Source organism: Urocampus carinirostris, chromosome 5 (assembly GCF_059441175.1).
Source record: "Urocampus carinirostris isolate Australia breed hairy pipefish chromosome 5, RoL_Ucar_1.0, whole genome shotgun sequence".
NCBI lineage: Eukaryota > Metazoa > Chordata > Actinopteri > Syngnathiformes > Syngnathidae > Urocampus > Urocampus carinirostris.
The window spans coordinates 46,062,343-46,074,755 of NC_142353.1; the positions used below are offsets into that span (position 1 = coordinate 46,062,343).

At 44.9% G+C, this 12,413-nt stretch overlaps 1 protein-coding gene and 1 long non-coding RNA gene across 3 annotated transcripts in view; one reads left to right on the forward strand and one right to left on the reverse strand.

Moving 5' to 3' along the window:
* LOC148366526 (uncharacterized) overlaps nt 1-10,693 on the reverse strand; it is a 38,386-nt gene extending 27,693 nt beyond the window's left edge. For both annotated transcript variants that reach the window (XR_015850590.1, XR_015850589.1), the window contains exon 1: nt 10,475-10,693. This is a non-coding gene — a long non-coding RNA (uncharacterized LOC148366526). The remainder of the gene's footprint in view (nt 1-10,474) is intronic.
* Nucleotides 2,198-5,822, forward strand: bmp10 (bone morphogenetic protein 10). Its single transcript, XM_088335251.1, has 2 exons — nt 2,198-2,558; nt 4,433-5,822. Exons 1-2 carry the CDS (start codon nt 2,198-2,200, stop codon nt 5,464-5,466), a joined length of 1,395 nt encoding a protein of 464 aa, XP_088191377.1. The 3' UTR covers nt 5,467-5,822.
* Nucleotides 10,694-12,413: the final 1,720 nt, after the last annotated feature.

The window sequence follows — 12,413 nt, forward strand, 5'->3', positions numbered from 1 at the left end:
TCAGCTTAAGATGTACATTATTTTAAGATTCTGTTGGTGTTATAAAAAAATCATGCATGGACTTGCCCCCTCATCTTTCAGATTTAATTTTCCCCCGTGGACCTTCTCAGAGCCTTAGCTCGGTAAACGCTGGTTAACTTGTGATTCCAAGAGCCAAGAAGAAAACCGAAGTTTTCAAATCGTTGCTGTGCTGTGGTGCTGTGGAATGCCTTGCAACCTCACTAGAAGTGTTTAAATCTAGGCTTAAAACACACCTACATTCCATAGCTTATGAATGACGTATATTTCATGTTGACACGGTCTGTGTATAGATTGTTGAGGCCCTTGCAACATCCATTTGGGCCTGCTCTTTCTGAATGGGGATGACCTCAAGTGTGGTCTCTTCTTAAGGTTTCTTCATTCTCCTCATGCTGAGGTTTTTGAGTTTGTCCTTGCCTTCATGTAAGCTTTAGATCACGTCTGTTGAGCCCTTTGAGACTTGTTGTGATTAAGGACCAAACAAATAAACTTGACTTGACCCTGCATTTGACGCAGCGATTGTATCTGCAGGTCAAACCAAGAAGCTCTGGAATGAGAAAGCACTGGGAAGCTGGCACGTGAGTTCAGCTGCTGGACCAGAACGTGGTTCCCGATGGCATGGAGGCAGTTTTATTATCGGGGCAGGAAAAGTGTGAGCGGTGAGCTCAAGCGTGGAAACCATTGCCAAGGAATAACTGCGTCACGTTCAACTTGGAATGTTGAATGTGGAAGGGACGGAACACTATCTACAGATTCACTCAGGGGTGTTACCAGAGAGGGAAGTTAATGACAGTGCCAAACTAAAGTAAAGCGGACGTAGTACAGACGGCAGTCTGGGCCGCGCACATGCGATCTCATTCATAATGTGTGTGTCAGCGAACATTAGCGTGGACTCTCCCGCCTCCTACAGCCCCTCTCAGCATATCCCTTTATCGTAGTGCTGGGAATGCCATCTCATTTTCCAGAAGCGGCTTTCGGCTAGGATGGCTAAAAACAGACGGCTCTTTCGACTCCCAAGCAGCTTTTCGGATTATTGTTGTTGCTCTTATGCATATATTACCAATTCTTATGTAACATTACACACAAAATGACTTCAAAGGGGGAAAATACAGCAAAAATAAAAAACTGCCAGACTGGGCCTTTACCTTCATCGAACCAGAACCATAGTCCGTCTCACGGTGCTAGGTATTGGTGTGACTGTTGAGGGGCAATTCCATCGAATAACAATAACGTAATAATTAGGCCACCAACACAAAGAGTAAAAGGAAAAGGAGTTGTGTGTAGTCAACCTTCGGAATAACTCAAAATAATCTAAAGACCTAGGCGCTGCTCCAAAAAGGCGAGGAGAGTTTAAAAAGAAGAAACTCGGCTGCTCATTATCTTAATTGGTCAATCGATTATTTCTAAAAAAAAAAAAATAATAATAATAGTTGAAATTTTGCTAGTGCAGTGGTTAGCACATTCGCCTGACACGTGAAAGGTCCCCTGTCCGGGACCCGGTGGAACCATTTTTTGCCCTGGCAGGCTGTAATTGACCAAGACACACCTCAGGAAATGCTGCCCCTACTACGTGTGCTCAAGGGATTCAACCCACCGACCATAATACAATCGAAACTTATTTTGTTGAAATGACAAAAAGGGTCTATGGTTTTTCATTCCTCGGTCATCGCAGCTCATTTCGTTTCAATTTCCTTTCGACGAGTGTTTGAATGTCTTCCGATATGCAAGTCAATGGTAGGACCGGCGTACTTTGTGGAAACCAAATGCTCCACGACGCGTCGCGAATAAACAAATGGGAGAAACAAAAACAACAACTGCGGTGCACCCACCCAAACAAAATAGCACATCCACAAGGAAGAGGCTGCAGGAAAAGTGTTTACAAAATCCTCATTAAGGAAGTTGTGAGATAACGCGGCGAGTGGAGGGCAAGCGCACATCCACGCACGCACACAAAGCAGAGCCTTCCGTATCGGAGATAAGGGACGGCAAGAAAAAAGCTGGGAAGGGACGGCGGAGTACAGAAAACCAGCACCGCGCCGCAGATGACAAGGTCTGTCAAGGTGCCGCGGGACCTGCTGCGCAATAACTGTGCATCAGGCTAGAAGACTTGACCGGGCAAAGCTCCACTCTTTTATTGACTGCCAAAAAAATCTCCTTGCCATTTTTTGGGGGATCCTCCATGGCGAGCGTTTGGGTTCCTCTATTGGGAACTATCTGCAGAATCCAGACGTTCCCTTTGCTGTTTTCTATCCTGTTGCTGAAGGGGCCTCTTTGTAGCCGGACCAGTCCGATTTCCAAGACGGACAGGAGACTAGGATTCGCTCCGGGACCGGGCAGGGCCGTCACGCGGGGCGTTTCGGAGAGCGCGGACGAGCGCTTCCCGCGCACCTTCAACCTGTCCGACTCGGCTCCGCCTCCGCTTCCACCCGGGGGCGTTCGAGAGGAGCCGCCCGAGTACATGATGGAGCTCTACAACCGCTTTGCTAATAAGCGCAACTCTGTGCCGAGCGCCGGCATCATTCGCAGCTTCAAGAACGAAGGTAAAATGAATTTCTCGTTTTGCAGAAGGTCCCGAAAGACGTGAGCTAAGTTTGTTCTACCCATATGTACTCCAACCCCTCAGGCCTTAAATGCAATTTAATTGTAAATAACCCAAGTCAAGTCAAGTCATTTTTATATGTAACGCCCTTAATCACAAAGAGTCTCAAAGGGCTGCACAGACCACAAACTATTATGACAGCATCCCCTGATCTGTAACCAACATGAGGGCAAGGAAAAACTCAAAAACCTCAACATGAGGAAAATGAAGAAACCTTGGGAAGGGACCGCACATGTGGTATCCCCCTTTCAGGACGACCAGGCAAAAATGGATGTTGCAATAAGAAATAATACACCGATATTGTCAACATAAAAAATAGCTTATTTATATACTATAGAATAGAAGTGTGTTTTAAGCCTAAATTTAAACCCATGACTTTATTTCAGTTGAAATGATATCTCGATTTTGACATCCGACTCTAAAGAGATCGTTCAATAGGTCCGGAGTACTACGAGCGAATAACAATCCCAACGTTGGAGCTAGCTAAGTAGGACTTATTTTGCACCTGATGTTGGTGTGCATGTAAACTACCCATACTGTTAACTAACTAGAAAGTAGGCCAGGGCCGTAGACAGGGATGAGTCTTAAGGGGGCGTGGGGGGTGGCTTGTGTCACAACTATCAGTTTCCAGTGTTTTTCCGAGATGCAATTCACAATTAGCCTTTTGAAAAATCTACTGAATTTGTCAGTTTCTTTGTTGTTGCACTGAAAATTCAATAAATTGTGTCCTGCGGGGATTCCAGTTTAAAGTCCATTAGTATTAAAGATCATGGATTTTTCAAAAATATTGATTGATTTGGAGCAGAATATTACATTATTAGTAGTAATACAATATACAAAGGGACCTCTCAAACCTTTTTCTTGTTTTGTTTTTTTTTATTTTTGTTTTCTTGCTAATCTTCTCTTTTATTTGTATTACCTGCTTCCTCTCCTTTTTTTTTATTCTTTTTTCCCTAAATTTTTTTCCATTTATGTTTTTTATTTTTCTTCTTTTGTTTCATTTTTGCCAGGTTACCTTTTTTTTGCTTTTTACTCTTCTTTTTTTTTTTTCTTGTTCTAATTTTTTTCATTTTTCATCATCTTTTTTTTGCCCTTTCTCTTTTTTAATCATTTTTTTCTTATTTCAAAATGTTCTTATTTCTCTTCTTTTCGAAAGTAATAAGATCACTTTGAGTCTCTGTAGTTTGTCTTCCTCCGTTGTGCTTTAAGCACTGTTTTTTGCTGGCACGACAGAACACGGCGACATCTAGCGGCCGAATAATACACACCGTCCCTTAAAGATTCGTATTAAGGCCTCCAACTCTCATCCCGGGGGCGGGGAGATTGAGACCCCCGATGCAAGTGCATCGTAACCGTAGTGCAATGAAAACGAGTGTCATGACAAAACATTCCCAAAGAAATTGAGAAATAAGCTATTTAAGCTCATTTGATCTGAGAAGAATACAGTTTTGCGCGGCTTTTGGAAAGGCATCCCTTGAGAAAAACGTGTAAAAAAACAATGTTTCGTTTTTCGGATTGTGGTCAAACTTGACCTGGGACCAGGTGAGGCTTCATGCTATCGTCCCAGATGTTTTCCAGCTAAGACGCCCTTACTATACTCGTCTGCAGGCATTCATTAAAAAAAAAAAATTCAGGCGAGAATAAAAACCTTCTATTTCTGTGTGCTCCAACTTAGATACTCAATCTTAGTAGCACTTGCAGCGGGAACAAAAGGTCAAGATGGCTCCCTCCAGACGAATCCAGAAATAAAGACGGAATTCTGTGATCCACTATACTGAAACGGAGTTCAGTTTTCATTTGTTCTCCATTCCACAGATGACTCTTCGAGTACCCTGGGCGTTGGGGGAGTCAGGCGCCACCCACTTCTCTTCAACGTGTCGGTTCCCCAACACGAACGCGTCACGGCGGCCGAACTCCGCCTCTACACTCTCGTTCAGACCGACCGCCACCTGTTCGCCGGCGTCGACCGCAAAGTCACCGTCTTCGAGCGAGTACGTCGCTACAAAGGCGACAACGGCACGGACCGGAACGGCGTCGGCGGCGATGACGAAGGGGCGGAGACGGTGGAGCTGCTGGAGTTGGCTTCGAGGCAAGTGTACGGCACGGACGACGGCTGGGAAGCCTTTAACCTGACGATTCCCGTCCAGAGCTGGCGTAAATCCGTGCACGGAACCACACATCGTTTGGAAGTCCACATAGATAGCGTGGCCGGCGAAGGCGACTCGGGACGTACCGCCGGTCGCGAGAAAAACATCGAAGGGGACATGAAGATCGACACAAACTTGAAGGAAAGACACAAACCCCTGCTGATCGTCTTCTCGGACGACGAGAGCAAAGACCGCCGAGACGACGAACACGAGCTGGAAGAGATGATCGACCACGAAATCTCCAACGCGATCGAACTCGACAACGACTTCCGGGTGGACCGGGACGACGACGGACAGGCGGAACCGGACGAGGCCGACCTGCTCCAGATGCGCTCCAACCAGATCTACGACACCAACTCGCGCATCCGTCGGAACGCCAAAGGCAACCACTGCCGGAGACAGCCGCTGCACGTGGAGTTCAAGGATATCGGATGGGACAGTTGGATCTTGGCGCCCAGCGGATACGATGCCTTCGAGTGCTCCGGGATTTGTTCTTTCCCGTTGACCAAACACGTCACGCCCACTAAACATGCCATCGTGCAGACACTTGTCAACATCAACAGCCCCCATAAAACAGCGCGAGCGTGTTGCGTGCCCACCAAGCTGGACCCCATCTCGCTCCTGTACCTCGACGACACTGGCGTAGTCACGTACAAGCACAAGTACGAAGGCATGGCCGTTGCCGAGTGCGGCTGCAGATAGCCGGACTCTCGACGAAGGAATCGAAACGATCGAGGAGGCCGAGACTGTTCTTCGGAGAGGCGGCGATCTTTGGATTCAAACCAACGGGACCAGAAGTACATCTCACGACTTTTCAAAAAGTCCCTTGTCCATAGAGACAAAAAAGCTATTCTTTCGGGCTCAAGTCACCGCCAGGTTTGGTCACGCTGCAAGGCTTACGTTCAGCCATCTATCCATCGATCCATTTGTCCTGGATCGGTTCACGGGGCAGCAGCCTTAGCGAGGAAGCCCATACCTTTCTATCCTCAGCCACTTGGTCCAGCACACCCGACAAGATCCCGAAGCATTATTGAGCTAGCTGAGAAACACAGTCTCTCCAGCATGTCCTACGTTGTCTCTGGGACCACCTGACTGTAAGAGAAACCTGCACTAACTCTCCAGGGAGGCATCGAGGAACTACTCTAATTACTCGACTTGGCTCCTGTCGGTGAGGAGGAGCACAAACTCTGAGACGACCAAGCTTCTCGCCCCATCTTTCAGGGTGAGCCCGGACACACTGCAGAGAAAACTCATTTCAGCCACTCGTGCCGGGATCCTGTTTCACAGGTCTACCCACACTTTAAGGCCTCGGGTGAGGGTAAGAACCCAGATTTCAAGCAGAGAGAGAGTCCGCTTGATGACAGACACTGTAACGGTCTTGAGCTCCTGTTCAACTCTGCCCTTACTTGTGAACAAGACCATGAGACATTTGAACAAGGGGCAGATTTCTTCCTGGATCCAACGGAGCACATTCTGCAGTGTATGCAATGTCGGTGGGAACTCGCGGGCCAGAGGTTCCCCCTCCTGTTCCATCCCCCTGACATGTGTTTTCCTCTCCACTTATCTGCGCCCTCCCCACTCCAGGCAAACACTAATCAGCACTTGGCGCGGCCTGCCACGGTCAAATGACCTCGTCCGTGCAACCTGACAAGACTTGAACTCCTGCGAGCCCCTGATACGTAGGCACCGTGCGAAGGTCCGGCTGCTGGGGTTATCTCTCCGTTTCCCACTTCGCATTCCTCTTTTCCAGTAAAAACTCTTACCTTCCCATACACGCGGGCTCCGGTGATAAGCAAGGTGTTTGCGGTCGAGAACCACGCAATTCCCCCGATGGGACTCGGACGTCATCCCGAGCTCCGGTTGGAGGGACTGGGACAAAAACCAGGGGCGGGGGTCGAGCACATTCCTCAGAAACGCAATAGCAAAAACATCTCCACATGCTGACCTGACACCTACTGCTCCTCATTGGGTCATCTATCTCTTTTATGGTGCATTGCCTTAACGGGGTGCTCGTTTTTGGACAAACAGAAGCTAAGCTATTGAAATAAGACCTAAAGGAGAAAAAAAAAAACATTTTTTTTGTAAAGGCTTTTGGAACCTCTGCTGCTTATAAGAAACTATTTATTTTTCTAATTTATTATTATGTGTTACTAGAAACAGATATCCAGAGTTCTATTTCAAGATAGAATGTGTGTGTTTATCTCTTTATTGGGTATTGTTGAGCTGAAAATGACAATTGAAAGTGGAAAAAGAGAACTACGGGATCAAGAAGGCTGAAAAATAGAACTGAAAAATAAAACGAAAACACGATCGTTTTGTCAATGACTTTCCCCGGCGTCCAGCAGTTAAAGGCACCTGCAAATGGCCCCAAATATGTGGAAATGATTTAAGGTGCATTTAGTTGAATGTCTCGATGGCAATTTTGCGTAACAAGGGAAATGTTTTCGAAAACTGTGCAAAGAGGCATGCACGGATACCATTTCTTTCATTTCATTTCAATTCACTCTTTAATTAAAAATGAACAGCTACAAACGGAGGTAAAACTGAAGGACAACTGTCCCTACATTAAAAAGGTAGGGTGCATAGTTTGAGGTGTCCTTAAAAAGTTTCAAATGAAATACTATGTTAACAAACTGAGTTCAAAGAGCCCTTATATATTTTTTTCCACGTCCCCATCTGCTTTGATCTTACTTTTACCTTCCGTGTTCCGGTCACGGAGCGCATTACGCTGGAGGAAAGAAGACGGGAGGGGTGGAGGAAGAGAGCAATTTCAAGCAAGTGCTCACGGTTTTCTTTTGTTCATGAATGAAAATGGTGAAAGTAAGAAAAGGACTGTTTGAAATACAGTCCAAATGCCAACCCGAACCCCAAAAAGATGAAAGATAATGTTTATTGGAGCGCATCTTAAAGAGACACATTCCTGCACGCAGCATACAAGCAGCTTGACAGAGGCTGCAATGATGATTTCAGCCAGAAGATGGCGTCAGAAAGAATATTTGGACCGGGAGCCAGCTTCTTCCCCATTCCCTCTCCCAACAAGAGCTATTTGGTGTGTATATTTCAAGGTTTTTTTATAGCAGAAAAGTTTTTTTAGAGTTAAGAATTAGGGTTTAGAGTTTGGGTATTATTTTTAGGGGTTAGGTTTAGTGTATGGTTATAGAGTTACGATTAGAGTAATACGGTTTAGGGTTAGTGTAGGGTTACGGTTAGAGCACAGGTGTCAAACGGGCGGCCCGCGGGCCAGATCAGGCCCGCTAAGGGATTGAATCCGGCCCGCGAGACAACACTCAGAGAAAGCACAAAGCCACTGTACTTGTATTTATTTCTCTCTCTCTGTCTCTCTTTCTTTTCCACCCCTTTTCTCCCACTGTCTCTTTCACTCTCTGTGTCTCTTTTTTCTCTTCCTTTGTCTCTTTCTTTCTCTGTGTGTCTTTTAACCTCTTTTGCTCTAACTTCCTTTTGTCCTTTTCTCTCTTTTCTCTTTCTCTCTTCATACCCTTCATGCTCTCTTTTCTCTCCTTCTGTCTTTCTATTTCTCTGCAGATTTCCTTCTTCCTTTCCCCCCCTCTCACGACTTTTTATCTTTTGTTTCTCACGCTCTCTCCGTCTCTCTCTTTCTTTGTCCGGCCCTCTCTCCTTTTCCCTCCCTCTTTCTCTTATTTTTTTATCTCTCTCTTTCTTTCTCTTGAATCTTCTCGTCCGGCCCCCGACAGAATGTTTGTTCTATCGTGTGGCCTCCCGAGTTCAAATGACTTTGACACCCCTGGGTTAGAGAAATAGGCTTGAAGGTTAGAGTTTGGGGTTACAGTTAGAGCAATAGGCGTTAGGGTTATTTTTATGTTTGGGGTTGGGAACTTAATTGGCAAAATTTCGCAAAACTCACTTTCGGTTTGAGCAATTGCCCCTGATGCATAAGACGCGTTTATTTCAACATTTCAAGTTAATAGTCAATCATCCTGAAGCACTTTTGTCTTGATGTCCAATGGAAATTTGAAAGAAACCTCTTGTTGATGGTTAGAACTCATTCTGCCTGCTTCTTCTCCGCCTAGCCAGTAGTATCAGCGCCCAAGTCAGAGTTCAATGAAGGATTCCAAACATAGGAAGTTTGGGAAAGTGATTAGAGGAAGGGGGTCTCCAACTCAAGGCCCAATTGCGCCCCCCTAGGATGATAGTTAAAGGGACAGTGTGTACTATTTGCCCACTAGATATTGCTGTTGTAATCTGTCGCTCCACTAACCCTGAGTGCTAAAAGCGGATACTTGAAGTGACCATGTTACTTTTGAAAAAAGGAGTAAAAAAGAAAATTAAAAAACACAAAACTAAAAATAAAAGCAATAATACAAAAAGTAAAACTTGAGGAAAAAAAAGGAAAATGAAAAACAAAGAGAAAAATAATTAATTTAAAAGAAGAAAAAGAAAGGACAGCACGGCGGCGCAGTGGTTAGCGCGTGGGCAGCACAGTTCTGAGGTTATGAGATCGAACCTCCTGTGCGGAGTTTGCATGTTCTCCCCGTGGTTGCTTGGGTTTCCTCCCACATTCCAAAAACATGCATGTCAGGTTGATTGGCTTAACCGAAATCTCCCTAGGTGTGAATGAGCGTGTCTCCTTGTGCCCTGCAACTGGCTGGCAACCAATTCGGGGTGTCCCCTGCCCACTGTCCAAGGATGGGCTCCAGCACCCCCGCGACCCTACTGAGGATAAGCAGTGCAGATAATGGATGGATGGATGAAGAAAAAGAGAAAATTGCATTTCTTTTTCATTTTTGTCTTTTTTCTCTCCAATCCCTTTTGTTCCTTTTTTCCTTCTTTTTCTCAATTTTGATGTTTTGCTTCCAAAACCCCCACTTTATTTTAAAATTCCTCTTTTCCTCTTATTTCCCTTTAAAGAAAATCTTCCTTCATTCTTTTTGTGAAAATGGGAAAAAGAGGCGCTTTACGGTCACTTGAAGTCTCCTCCTTGGACTCATTTTTGCTACACATGAAAACGCCATTTATTGGACCGATATCAAACACTGTACCTTTATGAACAGCAGAACATTTTTAATCAAGGCTGTTTTTGTGGAATAGCCTATTTGGCCTCACAAGACCCAAACTCATTTGAGTTTGAGATCCCTGCATAGAAAAACTGTTTATGAAGACTTTGCAGCTGGGACTGACTGTCATATTGGAAGCTTCTGACAACAGATTGTTACATAATCTTGCCTTCTTTTATGTACCAACGCACAATAAGGTTGTAAATAAAGGATGTGATCCAATTCTTGAATTGGCGTTGTTTTGGGGGGCAAAGGGTTTCAAAACGGAAGTACAGTGGGACCTCGCTACTTCGTGGAGAGCTTCGCGAGTCTAAAAAATAATAATAATAAAATAGAAAAAAAAAAAATATATATATATATATATATATATATATATAGTTTTTTTTAACCATTTTTGAAGGGGCGTCGCTACTTCGCGGATTTTCACTTTTAGCGGGTTGTTTTGTTCCCGATTAACCGCGATAAGCGGGGATTACTGTATTTTCATTTCCGCCGGACTTTTGAAAACGTGTGTATGACGTCACCATTCTCTAAAATCGGTCTTGCCACATGTCATTGGAAAGTTTAAACTCTTCGAATTCAAGATATGATGAACATTTCAAACTATACTCAAGACAGAAACATCCCCATCAGTCTGTAACAAGATACCCCAAAAGCATAAAGTCGGTATAACTCACCAGTGACGTCATCCCCTGGCCGCCATCAAATTCGTTGAATGTCCGCAAAAAATGGCTTCGATACATCAAGGATAATCCAGCAGTGTCAAATATTGACTCCAAAATACACCAAAAATGACGACAGATTAATGAAAATCCTCTTAGTTGGACGTTAATTGCTGTAAACCGTTCGTTAACGCCACCAATTTCCATCTACGAAGAAGCAGCTTCGTAAACTGATTCCCAATATGGCAGTTAGCCTCTGACCTTTCAATTGACAGCGCTCTCGACCAATAGCAGGTCCACAACTCTCATTAGCCTATGAGAGCTTCAATTGATAAAACGGAGACCGCCTTTTTTAGCTTCGAATATCTTCGGCCAGTAGTAACTGATTCGAAACATGATTGACACATTGCTTAGCCAATAAAATCCCCAACATAAATGTACAGTGGGACCTCGCTACTTCGCAGTTCCACGTTCGCGGGTTCAGAGCTTCGCGGGTCTAAAAAAATAAAAAAATAAATAAAATAAAATATATATTTTTTAAAGCAATTTTGAAGGGGTATCGCTACTTCGCGGATTTTCACTTTTCGCGGGTGGTTTTGGTCCCCATTAACCGGGTCTAAAAAAATAATAATAATAAAATAAAATAATTAATACAAAAAAATATATATATATATATATATAATTTTTTTATTTTATTTTTAGCATTTTTGAAGGGGCGGCGCTACTTCACGGAATTTCACTTTTCGCGGTTGGTTTTGGCCCTCGTTAACCGCAATAACCGAGGGATTACTGTATACGACTTTGCGACGTGTACCCAAATCAGACTCGAAATTAAAGGCGCAATTTGTGATTTGTTTTGACGCACCATGATGACACACTCATTGATTTGACTCTACAACTCTTTCACAATTTCTAAAAATGAGTTAAATACACGGTTGCAGAGGTTTTAAAGCTGTAAACCGGTCGTTTCTGTGTGTCCATTTCAAATGACTCAATGTTAGTATCACTTGCAGTAGGGACAAACTGTTGAGAGTGTTCCCTTTGAAAAGAGACAGAGACAGGACCCACTTGCGTTACGTTTCTCTCAGTTTTATTGGGAAGAAGGGAGAGGATTGCACACACGATCTGGTGATCGCTGGACGCGGGGTGCAGGTCGCTCCGAACGCGGAAGTGGGACTTCCGTGGCAAGCCATGGCGGTGTCGGGAACGAAAAAAACGGGTCAGTCGCTGGGACGGGAGAGCATAAAACGTGGTCGAAATCAGAAAAGCGGTCGGAGCCGGGAAACAGACGGAAGCGAAAACAGGAGTGAGTCAGTGTTCGAAAAGCTCGCCTAGAGTAAATTGAGGTTTGCAGACGGACTGACAACAGGTGACAGATAGATGAGGGTTTAAATAGTGATCGGGAGCCAATCGGAGTCCGAGCCCGTTGGCACCAAAGGAGCAGGCACAGGTGCCTCGCATCAGTAAGCTCGCTATTGTGTTTTTGTCCCGTTTGGCACCAACGGCCTCAGACTCTGATTGGCTCCCTGTCACTATTTAAACACACTCCTTTCTGTCACCTGTTGTCAGTCCGTCTGCGAACCTCAGTTTACTCTAGGCAAGGTTTGACCCTGACTCACTCCTTTTTTGGCTCCAGTCCATTTGGGCGGCAGTGGCTCAGGAGGTAAAGCGCTCGTCTTGGAATCAAGAGATAGCAGTTCGAATCCCGGCTCCTCCGTGTTACATGTGGAAGTGTCCTTGGGTGAGACACTGAACCCCTAACACCCCCAATAAGCAGGTTAGCGCCTTACATGGCTGCAAGGCCGCTATTGGGAAATGTGAAGCACATTGTAAAGCGCTTTGGGAAGTCATTGACTTGAAAAGCGCTATAGAAATGCAAAACATTTCATTTGATTTTTATTTCGACCGGTTTTCTGATCTCCACCACGTTTTTTGCTCCCCTGTCCCGGCGACT

Excerpts from the sequence above, each read along its gene's own strand:
- bmp10 (XM_088335251.1), top strand. The coding sequence starts at position 2,198 with ATGGCGAGCGTTTGGGTTCCTCTATTGGGAACTATCTGCAGAATCCAG. Across the intron at positions 2,559-4,432 it reads TCGCAGCTTCAAGAACGAAG|ATGACTCTTCGAGTACCCTG; the intron begins GTAAAATGAATT and ends TCCATTCCACAG.